We start from the raw sequence: 17,953 nt of genomic DNA, 5'->3' as shown, positions 1-17,953 counted from the left end.
CACAGAGAAGCTAGTGAGTAGAGGTTTAGAGGTATTGAAATCAACTCTCAATCAAAGAAACCCCCTGAACCCAGCCTCCAGAGGGTCCTTAACCTCTAAAGCTGCCCCTATCTTGAACCCCAGGCTTCTAGCATTCTTCATAGTGCAGTAGTTCTTTGGAATGCCTTGCGCCTGGACCTAATTAATAGCCCGATTAGCTTTGATGTCATCAAGAGAGTGAAATGATGCCATAATTTCACAGAGAAAGTGTAGTCCCTAATGAACCAGGGGTTTCCTTCCAAAAGCCTCATGGTGACAGCCTTTTCCCTAACCATGATAGCATATATGTTGGCTTTCGCACGAAGAATCCGAACAACCCTCATCTTTTCCAACCACAATTTGGGATGGTTCATGGTCAGCAATGAGTCTACCCACAAGATGTATGGTGTTATCAAACCTTTCCTCAAGGTCAAGACTATCTTCAAGGGTAATGTTCAAGCAATCAAGTTCTTCCTCTCCCACGCTCGTGATGAAACACATGAGAAGCTTGCACACAGCCCAGGAAATGAAGTAACTTTTGCTTACAAGTCATCTTGGAAACAAATCCAGAAATGATACCAAATCAGCACAGAGGCTGCACTAAATTAATCCCAAGAGTTACGGGAAGATGCCATCTTTCTCATAATCTTTCAACGTTTGTTAAAAGAAATAAAAAATAAATAAATAAAGAAGATTGATAAATGGGCGTGCGATACGGACCTTTCACTTGTGTAGTTGAATATATGGGAGAGGAAATTTCCTTCAAGTTTCCCTTCAATTATATATAGTTTAGCTTTGTATCTACCCTCCAACTGCAAGTGGGGAAACCACTGACTTTTGTCATATATGAACATACAATATTTTTCTCTGTCTATGTTGTTTTGGCGGGCTCCTCTACACCTGAAAGTGAGTACGGAGCGGAGGCCACCACATTATAGACTCCACTATTACTAGTCTTGCCGATCAAGACTACTTTTTCCACGGCCCTCCATCGGGTCTTATTATGAAAAAGAAAAAAATAACTGCAAAAATATTACTCCTGCAACTTATTTGTATTATTATTTTTATTATCTCTTTAATAGCGATGAAACTCATATGCATTGGCAGACCTTACCTTTATTAGTGATGGTACAAATGATGATACAAATAAGTGGTATGTGTATCATTACTAAAAGAAATTGTGCTAATTATATAATTTAATCATTTTCAATTTATTCGATCCGATAGCCGAAAATTGATAAAAGTATGTTGGAAATAAAAAAAAGAGTGGATTGTAACACCTAAAAAACCCATGCATGGAGTGACGGTAGCCACATATTAAGTCTTGAAAGAATCTTCCCAAGTGGGCGTACGAGTACTGTGGTGGCGTCTTTCGGCTTGAATTTCAATACTCTATATATACAAATTCTTCAATTTTCAACAAACCCCGGTAACTGATAAGCTGTCAATATATATACACAGGCACAGATAAGACTTCTTTCTCCCTCTAAACTACTTTCCACTAAGCCAAGCAAGAGATGAGTAGCGCTGTTGCGTGTAATTAGCTCCACTTGGGTCGGTGCTGGAAATCTGTAAGTAATATTTCTATAAATACATATAATATCAATCCATAAATTCTTCTCCAGTTCTCCTTGTTCTTTTCTTTTTATTTAGTCTGCTGGCTCTTTTTTTCTTCTTTTAGTTTTCGGAAAAAATGATAAAAGCTCTCACACTCTTAATGTTTGTTGGTTCAACAAAATTTCCATGAGTATATTGAGTTCAAGCTTTCGCTTATCAAAATTAATAATAATGATCTTAAACAAAAATAATCAAAATATTACTTGCATGATATTTTTTTTTCCAACAAAACCAAACAAATATCATCGTGCAAGTAAGATCGCTATTTTTATTTAATTTCCGTACACTCTTTATTTTTTTGTAATCCAGTACCTTAAATAATCATATATATATATATATGTGTGTGTGTGTGTGACTTGAATACATCATTAGTTCTTCTTTTTATTTGCCAGTCCTGTTGTAAACTGTAACTTGTAAGAATAATAGGCAAAGGTTTAATTAGTGGTATTTTTAAGTGAGAAATTTTGAGTTCAAATATTGTGGATAACGAGTTTGATATATTCTATCACATCTTTGTGTAAATATATGGTTGTATAAAAAATTGACATAATTGTTTCTCACACTATGCTAATGTCAATATAAAAAAGGGTAAATTACATGTTACCCAATTTATGCCACGTGGCAAAAAAAAATATTTTATGCCCAAAAAACCTAGATTATTTGTATGAAACCTACAAAAAAAAAAAAAAATTCCACTTGTGCTTGGAGAGAAGGGCCGACATTCCCCAGTTGTTGACGGCACAAACAATGATGGTGGTGCGGTCATGATGTTGGTGGTAAGGTGGGTGAGGGTGAGGTAGTGGTTGAAGGTCGAGAACTGGGAATTTTTGGTTTTGGATTTGGGGATTTTGGGGGGTTTGGGGTTCGAGAGAGAGAGTGAGGAGAGTGGAGAAGGGTCAGCGTGTGATGTTGTGCACTTTGGTGAGGGTGGTGAGGAGTGTGAGCATGAGGGGGATTATGGGTTGGGTGTGTGCTCGGGTGGGGAGAAGGGGTGAGGAAGACGAACTGGGTTTTGGTTTGTTTTTTTTTTTTTTTGTTTGCTTTTTTAAATTAATTAATTTAAATTTTAACTTTTTTATTAAGTGTTTAGCCACGTGGCACAAATGTGGTTGCCACATCAGTACAAATGGGGACCCCTTATTTGTCACGTCATCACTTAACAGTTTACTTAACATATTTTCTAACGGATGTATTATATTGAAATAAAATAGTACTTGAGATATGAAAGTGAAATGTTTTGATGATGTTGTAAGAAATTGATATCGACCCCAAACCTGAGGGGGTAAAATGTAATTTACCCTATAAAAAATGTAAATCAAATATCTCGTATTATTGGCTCTCTCGCTATTTAACTTGTAGCTTAATGCTTTAGAAACGTGCTACAGTATAAAATACTTGCTAATTCAGGTTTTTCTGTGTAGATATAATAATTTACAGGGGTTTACGTTAATTCCCACAAGTTCAATTAGGAAAAATGTCTATTCCACGAGCACAAGGTATACCAGCTCCAGCTGGGATTCAAATGGCGGCAGTAAATGGCATTCCGGTTGCTGAAAATGTCATCATCGGCATTCCCGCTTCTACAGAAACTGTCCATCAACTGAACCATCCTTCATGTCATCTACTAGAAGGGACCAACAGTACGTTCGATGTTTCTCTTTCATGCACATCCCATGCATATATGATTTTTTTTCTTATGAAGAGATGCAAGTATTATCCTATATATATGATTAGTACACATATATATTATCCCGGAAATATGGCACAAGCACCAAGGCCGGTCATGAGAGTATTGAGGCCCTGAGGAGACACCAAAAAATATGCCCTAAGTCTATATAATAAAAATTATTTGTTTTCAAACAAGATTTTGATAAATAACTTAGAAAAACACTTTAAATTCAACAATTTAGAAATACAAAATAACCAATTTATTTTGTATTTGAGAGAAAGGAACCATAAAACTCCGGCTTACAAGTAGATATTTTCCCTTTAACTGAAACTTTGAAGTGCTTTTATATAAATTGTGAGGTGTTTTTTCTTATTTACTTACCTCGTCAATATACGACCGAAAAAACATGTCATATTTTCAAACACTTGTTAAATGGTGAAGGAAAATGCATGAAAGGAAAAGCAAAAAGGTGCCTTGCATTGCTTCCAAACAGAATATCGTAAAAAAATTGGAAAGAAAAATGAACACCATTGAGTTTCAAACACGACAACTTCTTGTTAATAGTAAGAAGCGAAAAACCCGTGCTTCTGCTTAAAGTTCTTGTTCGTTTAGCCAAATTTTTAGAATTTATACACTAATAAAAGTATGTCTGAATATACTACCCTAACAATTTTTTATGCCCCTTGAGTTTTGAGACACCGATTGCCCAGCTAGCCCTGAGCCAGTGCCGGTCATGACAAGCACAACCGTTGTACTTGCATGTTGGTTAATTAAAGTGGCAAAACAATCAGCAAAATTATTTGGCCTGCTATTATCTAATAATACAGAGGTAGGGTAAGTTACATGCAGTATCATGTGATCGTAGCTACTGCTTGAAATTGTGAAGATCAAAATATGGAGTAGAGGAAACAGGGTGTGAAGAGAGCAAGTGGTGGTAAAGCTAACTGTAATAAACAGTTTATCACTACGTTATCCTAATATTTATTAAAGATTTAGGATATTTTTAAACTTCTTCAATGTGTAAAGTACATAAATTAACGTCATTTTACTATTTTACGGTTTTTTTTCCGTATATAACACGAGAAATTTACATTAATAAGGATTTGAAAAATAAATTGATTTCCAACACACTATCCACAATATTCAAATCAGAACCTCTTGTGCACCTATAAGTAAAGAGAAATCTTTTAGACTATAGTACTAAATGTCACCATTTTGCGTTAACAAAGAATTATATCGAAACTATAATACCATGTATATTAGTGTTGATAATAATTGCTCCGCCACATGTGTGCACCTAGTATTTTGAACACTTATGATTAATGTATTTTCACTGTACAAACATAATAATAACAAATGTTTATTTTCCTCATCATTATTAAAATATCTTCTTCGTAAAAAAGAAAAACAAGATTTGGAGTTTATTTTGCCACATTCATATGTATTGAACAAATCGATGGGTTTGATAACAAGTAACCTCCTAAGTAGGATGATAAACTGTCCATTTATTTGATGTAAAATGGATCTTTAGATAATGCGAAAGAAAATAGTTACAATTATAGCATTCCTACTGTCAAAATAAGCTAATAATAACAAGTGAAATGGGCACAAATAACCTAGTGTGTGTGTGTGTGTGTGTGTGTATTACATTCAACAAAGCAATCATACGCTCAATCTAACTTCATCCCTTTCATCCAACACAGGAGAGGCCTACTTGAACTTGTGTATGCCCCTCTACAAAGCTGCAATGAAAGGTGACTGGCATACCACCAAAGGCATATTAAATAACAACCGAACACTCTTAACTGCTAGCATAACAAAAGGAAGGGAAACTGTTCTTCACGTTGCAGCAGGAGTAAAGAACAATATTAAATTTGTAGAGGAACTAGTCAAAATGATGGATGAAGAAGACTTGGCACTTCAAGACATTAAAGGAAATACGGCACTGAGCTTTGCTGCTACAACTGGAACTGTAGAAATTGCCGAGATTTTGATACAAAAAAATAGGTCCTTGCCAACAATTCCAGGTGGTCAAGGAATGACACCACTCTATGTGGCTGCTTTGTTTGGACAGTCTAAAATGGCGTGGCATTTATACCATAAAACATATGAAACGTTGGATGAAAAGAGCCGCAGATTTCTATTCTTCTGTTGTATCGATCATGATCTTTATGGTAAATACTTGGAACTTGTTAAACATTAAACACATCTTTATTTCTTGACTACTCTTCTTTTAAACATTATTAGCATTCTTTCCAACCTCCTCCTCTTCTTTTAATCTTTTTGTTTTGTGCAGATTTAGCCCTGAGGTTACTACAAGATGATAGAACATTAGCAACGGCTCGCAAAGGCAGCGGTGAAACGGCCTTGCATGTCTTAGCTCGAAAGTCTTTAGAATTTGGTGACCAAAGTACTCCTGGAATGTGCAGTAGACTTATGAACGCATGTGAGTCAATTCCTCTGAAATTATAATATCAAACTTTGATAAGTTATATAAAAATAAACTTTCCGTACTATGGTGTTTGATCATCCCACATTAGTATGAAATTTGCCTGTTCTTGTTAATATCAACCTTGTTGTTTATGTTGTAAATTTTTAATTTACAGGGAAAGTACTCCTAGACATGAAGGTTTCTTCCAAAAGAAACTTGAAGCAAACTGAAGCCCTGAAACTGGTCAAATACCTTTGGGAAGAAATGTTGAAACATGACGATGACGAAGTCATGCGTCTGATAAGAGGGCCTTCAAAATTAGTCTTTGATGCAGTGAAATTAGGAAATTATGAATTCTTGTCCGTGCTTATTGACTCTTATCCAGAGTTGGTATGGGAATATGACGACAACAATCGGACTATATTCCATATTGCAGTCTTGCATCGTCATGCGAGTATCTTCAATCTAGTGCATGAGACAGGCTCCATCAAAGATATCATAGCAACATATATTGACAATGAGAAAAACAACATTCTACATCAAGCTGCAAAATTGGCACCTCAAGACCAACTCAATCTTGTGTCTGGAGCGGCTCTTCAAATGCAACGAGAATTAGTATGGTTTGAGGTATGATTAAATATTATTTCATAATCAACTTTAATCGCCTAGAAATTCCTTGCATTCTTTAATTTCGTTATCAATCATTGATGTGGCAGGAAGTCGAGAAGATTGTGCAACCTCCCTTCATAGACATGAAAAATAACCAAGACAAAACACCTCGAGAATTATTCACTAGCGAGCATAAGGATCTATTGCGCAAGGGAGAATCATGGATGAAGAACACTGCAAATTCTTGTATGCTTGTTTCAACTATTATCGCCACTGTAGTGTTTTCAGCCGCATTTAGCATTCCAGGGGGTATATCTGATAATAAAGGAACACCAAATTTCGTAAAAGATACAGCATTTCTAATCTTCACCATATCTGATGGAGTAGCACTCTTTTCCTCATCAACTGCAATCCTCATGTTTTTGTACATCCTTACATCGCGGTATGCTGAAAATGACTTTCTCAAATCCTTACCGTTAAAGTTGATGATTGGACTCACATCACTCTTCGTATCTATAACATCGATGATGGTAGCTTTCAGTACAGCATTCTATTTATCTTGTCATTATGAATTAAGATGGGTTCCGGATCTTATATTTATATTTTCATTTGTCCCAGTTGCCTTGTTCGCTTTCTTGCAGTATCCTCTCTTGTCTGACATGTTCTTTTCAACATACCGTTCAAGTCTTCTGTTTCAGCCAAGGAGGGATATGATTTACTACAAAGTCGAGGGCTAGTGATACCTTGACTCCACAATGATGTGTATATATGTATTGCTCAAAAGTGCATGTTTAATGTGCTTTTATTATACCGTTAAATGTTTTTCTCTAGTAATTTATCGAATTTGTGCTTTATTATGTATAACTGGTCACATAGGTTTTATATCCATTTTGCTTAATTTTAACTAATGTTATACTAATTTTAATGAGCAAGACCATGAGAATGATGCAAGGTGATTAAAGGATGAGGCACAAGATAATAAATTAGTGTTTAAACCTTTGTGGGTTACGGAAAGGAAATGAAGCAAAGAAAGAAAAAAAATAAACGGATGGAGTTATGCTTGGCATTAATGTATGAATAATGGATTGATCAATGAGCATTATTCAAGAAGGATATAAAGAGAAGAAGTTTAATTAGAAGCAATAGTTTTGATGTATTAAAAAAAAGGATTAAGTACCTAAAACCCCCCGAACCTTTTAGTGTCATTCCAAATTGGTCTGTACCTTTTTGATCATTCCAATTAAGTACCCAACCTATTGAAAATGTCAAATCCGTTAAGTTCCAATTAAAATCTATTAAATTAACTAGGGATTCTTTGTCTCCAAAATCAATAAAAGGTCATAAAAGTGTAGCCTCTATCAGCAAAGAGTCATCACCAACCCCATCATTGCCATCACCTTCAATAACAATGAAAAACCACCAACTCCACCCTACAATTCAAGCCGCCAATATCGAGAAGAAGGTCATGGTGGTTGCTGAAATAGTATAGATTGCCATGTTGCAACCACCACTATCTTCACCTCCTACAAAGAAGAACTAAAAGCTTTACTAGCCAAGGATCAATGTATGAGTAAAATACAAAAGCATAAACAAGCTTCTTGAAACCCTATATGTTTTCCTAACCCTCTCATTTATTAGAAGATTGCTTTCCTGATGTAATTTCAATTTGGGTAGATTTTCGATTCAATTCAAAATTCGTTCATGATTGGGTTCCATATATTATATAATCTTTATATAATCTCCATTTGAAATTTAGATTTTAAGGCAACTCATATCAATGTTGACCATGATATGGTGGGTTTTGAATATAATCTATGTTTTAAAAATTTAATTGGGACTTAATGAATGTAACATTTTCAATAGGTTGGTTACTTGTTTGGAATGTTTAAAAAGATTGAGACCAATTTGGAATATCATTAAAAAGTTGGGGGGGTTTAGATTAGCTATAGTTGCAACTAAACCATACCCATTTTATGGAACCTAATGATCAAACGAGTTTTGAATTGAATCGAAAACGTACCCAAATTGAAAATACATTAGGAGGGCAATCTTCTAACAAGAGAGAAAGTTAAGAATTCAGATAAGGTTTCAAAAAGGTTGTTTCTGCTCATGTATTTTCATCATACACCGATCCTCGGCTTGTAAAACTTGTTGGAAATGTGCCCTAAAACCAATCATGTGATGATACTTTACGGACATTTCACATGTTAAACTAATCTAGTTTAATATCAAGGGCAAAGATTATTGTTTTAAGCCGTCTCATATAAATGTTATATGCTTAAACGATAAGTCCAAGGAATATGTAATTAGGATAATGTAATTTAAACAAGTTAGATTTATGAGACCATTCTTTTTCGTATACATATCCTAAACGTTCCTGATCATAGGATTGCCACTTGGGCATTGACAATCCATTAAGATCAGTACATGCTATGTCTTCTCTTAGGGAGAGTGACTAGTCTCGAGTCATTGGTGTGACTGGCACCAAGACAAGCATGCTCAATAGTGAATGAGTTCACTGAACACGATCAACGAAGAGTTCTCATACTCATGTCACATGAGAACTCATGGTTGGGATAATGCAAAGTAGTCCTTTGACCTGAGGCATCATAGTTGTCTTGTGGTTAGGTCCTTGATCTTTGATTATGTCAAAGTCACTCCATTCGCGGGTGTCCACGGCATAGTTGGGGTTAAGCCACTTAGCCATGGAGGCAAGTGAATGCGCAACAAGGGATCTCTAACCTTCAAACCATTTGAGGGAGAATACTCTATGATATGATTAAGAATCTCTGGCCAGAGTATGAATGAGATTTAGGAAGTTGTTCCAAATCACATTCAAGATAATCATATAAGTAAATGAATCACATTGGATAGTAGACATGAATAAACTATCAAGCCAAACAATGTGGTTAAGAGTATTGTATTAGAGAAAGACTGTATTGCATTGTAATCCTAAACTGAATAGGTTCTCCACCTCTTCTGATTAGCTTGGGTAACCATGATATGCTGCTAGGTATCACTCATGGTTTGTGGAAGCCCTAAACGTGTATAAACACTAAAGGGAGAATTGAAAGTAAGTTTCAATTCACAATCGATTTGAAAGAGTTTTAATCGCCCACTGCCTCGCTAAAAGGAACCTAATGGATCGTACACCGTGTAAGGTAGAGATTGAAGAAACAACGGAGATGAGTAAGAATAATTAAATGGTTTAATTATTTATGGCAAAGATTAATTAATATGTTAATTAATCAAACGAATAAAGTTCGTTAAAAGACCATGGGTTAGTTTTGGGCCTCAAGGCTCAATGGGCTTCGAACGTCAAGCCCATTGACTTAAATTGTATGACAACTTAATGACAAATAATTCACAAAGGCCTTAAAAGCCCAATGAAACCCTATGGCCGGCCATTTTGTTAAAGGAGTGGGTTTTGGACTTAATTACAAGTTTGCCACTCCAATGAATAAAGGTATAAATATGACTTTATAGCCAAAATTCATTTAGGGTTTCTTTTGGAGAAAAGATGAGAACACAAACTCTCTTTTCTCTCTAAAGAGGCCGGCCACCATTGGAGGGATTAGCTAGTAATCTTTCTCCTCCAAGGTCACTCATCTCTTCTTCACATCTTACCTTGGTGTGGAGACTTAGAGGTTATCAATTTTGGGAACTTGGAGAAACCTATTCTTCCATCCAAATCCATGGATCTAAGAAGCAAGGAATGAAGGCTCTATCTCTTGGGTGATTATCCTTTGCTTATGCAAAGAAGAATCAACAAAGGTATAATTTCTCAACTCACTTTGTTTTGAGTTGAGTCTTGGTTCACCCAACTACTAGGCTTTGAATTTAATGGGTAATGTTTTGTTTTTAAGTGCATACAAGCATGATTCCGCCTTTTAATTGTTAATTGCATGCTATAGATGTTGCTTAAATGAACATGTTTTTCACAAAATTTCCTTCAAGTGGTATCAGAGCCTAGGTCTAGTAGTTGGTGAATCCTTTTGGGTTTTGTATTATCATAGTTTATGATTTGAATGTTGTAATTGTTACTAGCTTTATTCTTGCTTCTTTGAATGTAAATTTTGTTAGAAAATTTGCCATCTCAAATGTTGTAGATGTAGTTCATATGAGCATGAATATTAGAGCTAAAATTTGGTGCCATGTTTTTGGGAATTTTCGGCCAAATCCAAAGGGTGGATTTTTGGGTTCTTGTTTGACTTGTTAAAAGTGTTTTCAAGTAACTTTTGGAACCCCTATGTACCCTAGTTTGGTTATATGTTATTTCCCTTAAGTTTGAGTGGTTTTGGGATGTCTTTGGGTGAAAAATGTTCATGGAGATTTTTTGAGTTTTTCATGAATGTTCTTTATTGTTCTTGATATTTTAGCCAAGAACAAAAAGGTTTGGTGTTTTGATTCAAAGTTTTGATTTATTTCATAAAGTTTTTGTTTTGTGTTTTTTCAAATGTTTAAATGTATTAGATATTTATTTTGAAAGGTGAAAGAAATATTGGTGGATGTGTAAGGATTAATTCTCTTTCACACACACCACTTGCATGACATTTATGTCATGCACCACTTGCATGACTTTATGTCATGCACCACTTGCATGACTTTATGTCTAAAACTACAAATCAACACACACATCACTCCCTTCTCTCCAAAACCGGCCACCCTACAAGTGGGGTGCTTTTGGGGCTTTTATGCAATTACATAAAGTTTTGGTACTTTTGTGTAATTTGTAGTTTGACCCAAAAGTTTACGTATTTACGTAAAGGCCCAAAATCATTAAAGGACAAATTGTTTTGTTCCTTTAATGATGTTTTTCAATTTGTTGAAATTTTTGGGTTCTAGTTGTGATTACATGAAGTATTGGACTTTTGTGTTTTTACAAAATGAGCTCAAAAGTTTAAGTTTTGCAACATAGCCCAAAAAGTTGAGGTTATTGCATTTGGCCCAAATTAGGTTGACAATAAAATGGTTTTGTCTCTTTAAATGAGAATTGGATTTTCATTTCATTTAGCTCCATTTAAATCAATTCTATGGATACAAAAACCAAAGGAAAATGTTGCATTCAAGTTTAATTGGTTAAAGCGTTAATTAATTAAAGGGTGATTATGAACATAAGCCTACGATAATTGAGCTATGTGAAAGGCCGTTTCAAATTTGTTTGAACCATGGGAATGTGTAGATTAGATTTTGGTTGTAATTTGATTTGATCAAATGTTGTAAAAGAGCATAAGCTCTTCTTTACTTTAAAGTAATTTGTATTATTCAAATGTTGTAAAGAGCATAAGCTCATCTTTACTTTGAAGTACTCTTTTCTTGTTTTATTTGATATGCATGAAAATGGAGTAGCGGGTCCAACACCCAATAAGACAACACGCCTTAATGTGATTAAACGCGTAACTAAAATCAATCACCATCCCTAGACCGAGATTCAACACTAGGCTCGTGTTGGATCTAATCAAAGGTTCATAGTCATCCTAAGGCCCTAAGGCAACTATATAGTCCATCAATGAATGCAAACCTTATGTTAGTAGTATCATATACTCTTGCTTTAAAAACCGTTTTATAAGCATAGTGGGAGTATTATATACAACTAAAACAATCAAATGGACGAATAGTTGTAATAGGACCAAAATTGTTTTAATAAGATTAAAATGTATGTTCATATATGATGAGACCTAAAACCCTCAACCAAACCATTATTAAGTTGATAAGCGAGAGATGCTTTGAACATCTCTTCGTAGGCCTTCCACCATGGCGGGTTTCAATCGTTTGTGACTCATACACCGTATTCGTCCAGTTCTGGGGTATGCAAAGTATGTGTTTACATTCAGGAGAAGCCTATAAACATATGATGAAGTGAAGGTAGGCAACGAGTATGGTCAATATGATATTCTTCTGAGGCCATTCTTGAACCCCTACTTGAACTAGCATGGTGGGAATGACTTAACTAAGTGCAATGGTGCCAATATGATATTCTTCTGAGGCATCATTTTCTAGAGGCCAAATTAGATGGGTAATTAAAAAAGTTGTAAATGGCTAAAGCGTTATCCTCTCATCATTATTGTTGCTAGCCAATATGATATTCTTCTGAGGTGGGCTTGGTAATGGTGAGTCTCCCATACCCTACTAAGAGTTTCATCCAAAACTCTCGAATTCCAATGAGGGATATGGAATTTGCCAAAAATAGTGGGTGGTGCTATTTGATTTAAAGACCCGGATCAAATGGCTTAAAATCAATCAATTTATATTCGTTATGTATTTGTTTACCAATATATTTGCAAACGCTATCCAAAACTTGACAAAGAAAAGTCGAATGCTTTAGTTTCCGGACTTGGTACCACAATCCCAAAGATTGTCTTAAATGGATTGTATATGTACCTAAGTAGTCTAATCCTCACAATCTTCCTATTGATAATGTATCATTGGAAGAACATGTTAGATAAGTCTATCATAAAGAGGACAACACTTTTAATGTCATAGTTCTTCAATTACAAATCATTGTATGAAGAAATAAGAGTTGCTTTGAACAACCCTTAGCTAATGCAAACACTAGTGCTTGTTTCTTTGTTAAATGAACAAAGAACTTGAGAAGAAAGCACAAGGGCATGGACACTTTATGTGCCATGATTCTTCACTTACAAATTGTTGTATGAAGAAATGAGAGTTGCCTTGAACAACTTTTGAAAGTTTGTAATTATGTTTAGAACATAATGGTTGGTTGACAAAAATAGTCCATCAACATGGACTTATGATGATTTTGAATCATTGAGTGTTGAAGTGTTAAACCACTTCTAGAAACGGAAACTAGGCAAGGACTTCACCTTTGTGTCCCTATCCAAATGGTTCACTAAGTTTATTGTAAACTATATAGTGAACAATAACCACACACTCTCCAAATCGTTTGATGTGTATAACACAATTGAAATAAGTTTCAAGAGAGATAGTGGGAGTTTAGGGACCATGACTATTGTAGTCAAATGAGAAGTCAAATGAAGAAAGCGAAATAAACTCCAAGGGAACAAACTTTCTGTATGAAAGGATGGACATTGGAAGGGGTATTTGCAAGAAATGTCTTGCAAGTGTCAAGAACACACCTTTCGAAGGTGTTGTAAATTGTTCTTGAAAAGTTCAAAACAGTTGGTTCTTCTACTTGAATGCTTGATTCAGTATTAGTAACTATGTTTTACAATCGTTGTAAAAGTGTGGCTAATAAAAAGTAGAAGATTAATGAGAGAAGAGAAAGTACTTCACATTCGGAACGTGAATCAAATGTAGATCTCTACGAAAGCATATGGTACTTACTTCCTCATATGAACTACCAAAGAAATTGGAAAAACCAAAGATTGTCTTTACATTCCAATTTTAAGGAACTTAATTCCATCACTATAAGGGATGGATTAATGTTTTGTTTGACAAAACATTGTTCTTTATTAATGAATGATTAGATTATTGTAATCTAATTGATTGTCTCTATAGTAGAGATGATATGGTAGTGTTAACTGTTTAGAATATGATGATGCTTAAAACCCAAAAGGTTGCAAGGTAGTGACTAATCCCAACTGAGTTGTGATACCTCTAAAACATAAATTACGAGTTGGTCATAGATGGATGCTTTGGATCGTTAGATCCGGATCCAATACCTTCTTGTTAAAATTGTATAGAGGTGAAATGTTCGAATCTTTATTCTTTTGGAAAGAAGAAAGAATCACAAAGTTGTTGAGGTTAATTCACTTAGATGTTAGTGGCACTTGTCCACAACATAATACTACTCATGTTGTTTGACATTCACCGAAGATCGCTCTTGGTTGGACTATAGTTTATTTTGAATAAATACAAGTCCGAATACTTTGCAAAATATTTCAAAGAATTCAAGAAATGTAAGTTGATGAGTAAGATGTCTAAAGTATTTACCTCCTTAGATTTGATCCAAGGAAAGGTAACACTTTAGAACAATTTTCTTGAAAGATATCAAGGAAAGAAGCATCATAAGATAATGGATTTCTCCATTAAGAGAAGAACGAACTTGAATAAGATTTAGTTCGTTGGATATTATCAATTACCAATATATAGGATATATACTTCTAAGACAATATAATTGTCAATTAGAAGATCTTCCAAAATTTTTCATGACTCCATAGGATGTAGTTGGAAAGAAAGACAAATCTTAATCATGTTAAGATTTGGGTTGTGTGCTAATAAGCAATATTTGTTTAAAAATTATCTTGTGGGTATCCTTAAATTAACATTTGGATATCACTTCTATAAACCAACTAACAAATGTTGTTTGTTGGGTAGTTCATTGTAATCCTACACTAGGATTTTCCTAAGATAGCGCAAATGAACGAGAGATAGAACTCAAAGAATGGGTTTTTTGAGAAACAAGATAGTGATCGACAAATATAACAACCTAGTTCCTTCACCACAAGCTCCTAGGTAGTCGAGAAGGATTTATAAACCGTCTCGGTTGAATGGTTTGAACTTTATGACTATGTCATAGAGTTGCAACTCTTAATTCGAAAGAAATAAGAATGATAAATCCTTATGACTACATTGAGTGTATATAGGATATATACTCAAGGAAATGGTAAAGTACCATTTGACCCGAAATAAGTGAAACCTTTGATAGCTAATTGGTAACTTAAGGTGACTACAATCAAAGATATTGGTTGACTTGGAAGAAACCATCTTTGACGTAGTCTTGGTTTCAATTATTTCGAAGATTGCTAGCTACAACTAAATGGTGATTCAATGTTTGGACATTATATGGGTTTCCGAAACCATTATTAAGATAGTCTTGATAATATATGTCTAAAACTATGAATCACAAGACATGTAAGTTGTAGAGATCCATCCATCATGAATCTTAGCAAACTAGTGGGAGTTATAAGCGTCTTATGAGAGAAAAGATCAAATCGTTTGATTTCTCATAAAGATGTAAATGAATCTTTTGTTTACTAGGTTTACAAAAGATTAGTGGGAGTTAACCATGTTCCTAAATTAGAATATATATATATATATATATATATATACACATATATGATATATTAATTTTGGAAATGAAAAAGAATACTTCTTCGCTAAAGTTATGACCTTAAACATTCTATAACGATAGAATGTATATGGGAGATATAGTCTATATACATGGGATGGAAATCTATAATGATATATTTCAAGATATAATTGGATTATATCAATCCCTAATAATAGACAAAAGATGCTAGGAAGTTTCTCATATGATGATAAACTTCAATTAGAAGGATGAGTCTAGTGAGACTAGCAAGTTGCCTTTCTCAAAGGGAACGTACCCTTTGACTCCCAAAGAAATAATGCGTAAATAGAATCCTTTATGCATACGCAGAAAGGTGATTTATGTATTTCATATTGTATGAAAAACATTGATATGAGTTGTACCTAGAAAGGTACAAGACGATATCAGTGCAAGCCCAGGATCAGAACCATGGCAACTGTCAAGTGAGTCCTTGAGTATTTAACTAAAGGATAGATTCCTCAAAGAATGAGGAAGAATTAGAGTAACGTAATGGAAGCATAAATGTATTAGATTATGAATCTAATCCATCATTGGATGTTTCTTCATTATGAATGAAGAGATAATCAGATATCTCTTTATTATGACTAAAAGAGATATTTGGATGGAAACATTAAAAGTAATGCCTTTAGTGTGTTCCATTGTGAATGCAAAATATATTGCCAAATAGAAGCTTACAACAATGTTGTTTGGATGAGAAAGTTCATTTATGAACTCTCTATTCGGTTCCAACCAGAAAGTGTTTCTAGTGTACCGACACTACGACACTAATGGGGTGATAGCTCAAGCCAGGGAATCAAGGTCTCATCAAGATCTGAACTCAATTGAGAGACTGAACCACATGATTGAGAATCATGTATAATGGTGACATCGTTATTCTCAAGGTTGCTTCTATGGATAACATATAGATATCCATTGTCTAGGCCTACTACTCAGCCATTTTTTGAAATGACTACAGAAGAGGTATCATCAGTGATGACTAAGCTGATTGGCTCTAGTGCAAGTGGGAGATTGTTGGAAATGTGCCCTAAAACCAATCATGTGATGATACTTTACGGACATTTCACATGTTAAACTAATCTAGTTTAATATCAAGGGCAAAGATTATTGTTTTAAGCCGTCTCATATAAATGTTATATGCTTAAACGATAAGTCCAAGGAATATGTAATTAGGAGAATGTAATTTAAACAAGTTAGATTTATGAGACCATTCTCTTTTGTATACATATCCTAAACGTTCCTGATCATAGGATTGCCAATTGGGCATTGACAATCCGTTAAGATCAGTACATGCTATGTCTTCTCTTAGGGAGAGTGACTAGTCTTGAGTCATTGGTGTGATTGACACCAAGACAAGCATGTAGGTGCTCAATAGCGAATGAGTTCACTGAACACGATCAACGAAGAGTTCTCATACTCATGTCACATGAGAACTCATGGTTGGGATAATGCAAAGTAGTCCTTTGACCTGAGGCATCATAGTTGTCTTGTGGTTAGGTCCTTGATCTTTGAAAGACCACGGGTTAGTTTTGGGCCTCAAGGCCCAATAGGCTTCGAACGTCAAGCCGATTGACTTAAGTTGTATGACAACTTGATGACAAATAATTCACAAAGGCCTTAAAAGCCCAATGAAACCCTATGGCCGGCCATTTTGTTAAAGGAGTGGGTTTTGGACTTAATTACAAGTTTGCCACTCCAATGAATAAAGGTATAAATATGACTTTATAGCCAAAATTCATTTAGGGTTTCTTTTGGAGAAAAGATGAGAACACAAACTCTCTTTTCTCTCTAAAGAGGCCGGCCACCCTTGGAGGGATTAGCTAGTAATCTTTCTCGTCCAAGGTCACTCATCTCTTCTTCACATCTTACCTTGGTGTGGAGACTTAGAGGTTCTCAATTTTGGGAACTTGGAGAAACCTATTCTTCCATCCAAATCCATGGATCTAAGAAGCAAGGAATGAAGGCCCTATCTCTTGGGTGATTATCCTTTGCTTATGCAAAGAGGAATCAACAAAGGTATAATTTCTCAACTCACTTTGTTTTGAGTTGAGTCTTGGTTCACCCAACACCTAGGCTTTGAATTTAAGGAAAACTAATGAAAAGGGCTTGAAAACTTTGAATTTTAATGATAAGGACAAAATAAAGAGTAAAGTGAATAGTACCAGGTTTGACTTTTTAGTGTAAAAATGTGGTTTTTCATTAAAGTGAACAGTACCGTGGGCTTTTCGTTAAAACTCCCTTGAATTTAATGGGTAATGTTTTGTTTTTAAGTGCATACAAGCATGATTCCGCCTTTTAATTGTTAATTGCATGCTATAGATGTTGCTTAAATGAACATGTTTTTCATAAAATTTCCTTCAAAACTTTTAATTCTTCTTTGTAGGCGGTAAAGATGGTGGTGGCCACAACATGGCAGTCCATACTATTTCAGCAACCTCCATTATCTTCTTCTTGATATTGACGGCTTGAATTGTAAGGTGAAGTTGGTGGTTTTGTGTAAGGATTGGAGGTGATGACCTTAAACTTTTTTTATCATTCCTAAAACCCCCCAACCTTTTAG

At 34.9% G+C, this 17,953-nt stretch overlaps 1 protein-coding gene across 5 annotated transcripts; it reads left to right on the top strand.

The window, feature by feature from the left end:
* The first annotated feature begins 1,332 nt into the window (after positions 1-1,332).
* LOC103453361 (ankyrin repeat-containing protein NPR4-like) lies at positions 1,333-7,248 on the top strand. Of its 5 annotated transcripts, none has more exons than XM_008392904.4 (7): positions 1,362-1,589; positions 3,057-3,275; positions 5,008-5,478; positions 5,601-5,750; positions 5,911-6,362; positions 6,452-6,874; positions 6,963-7,248. In XM_008392904.4, the coding sequence occupies exons 2-7, from the start codon at positions 3,110-3,112 to the stop codon at positions 7,056-7,058; spliced, it is 1,758 nt and encodes a 585-aa protein (XP_008391126.1). In that variant the 5' UTR covers positions 1,362-1,589; positions 3,057-3,109; the 3' UTR covers positions 7,059-7,248. The 5 variants fall into 5 exon arrangements, with proteins under 5 accessions (XP_008391125.1, XP_008391126.1, XP_008391128.1 ...); XM_008392906.4 differs by having other exon boundaries at positions 1,381-1,589; positions 6,452-6,786; positions 6,986-7,248; XM_008392907.4 differs by having other exon boundaries at positions 1,381-1,589; positions 6,452-6,786.
* Positions 7,249-17,953: the final 10,705 nt, after the last annotated feature.

This window comes from Malus domestica, chromosome 11 (assembly GCF_042453785.1).
Source record: "Malus domestica chromosome 11, GDT2T_hap1".
Classification (NCBI taxonomy): domain Eukaryota; kingdom Viridiplantae; phylum Streptophyta; class Magnoliopsida; order Rosales; family Rosaceae; genus Malus; species Malus domestica.
The sequence above is the reverse complement of the archived record's forward strand: the minus strand, read 5'-3'. Positions and strand labels throughout refer to the sequence as shown.

Coding starts and splice junctions, on each gene's coding strand:
- LOC103453361 (XM_008392903.3), top strand. CDS start 3,110: ATGTCTATTCCACGAGCACAAGGTATACCAGCTCCAGCTGGGATTCAA. Junction 5,751..5,910: donor CAGTAGACTTATGAACGCAT/GTGAGTCAATTC, acceptor TTTAATTTACAG/GGAAAGTACTCCTAGACATG. Junction 6,363..6,451: donor GAGAATTAGTATGGTTTGAG/GTATGATTAAAT, acceptor TTGATGTGGCAG/GAAGTCGAGAAGATTGTGCA.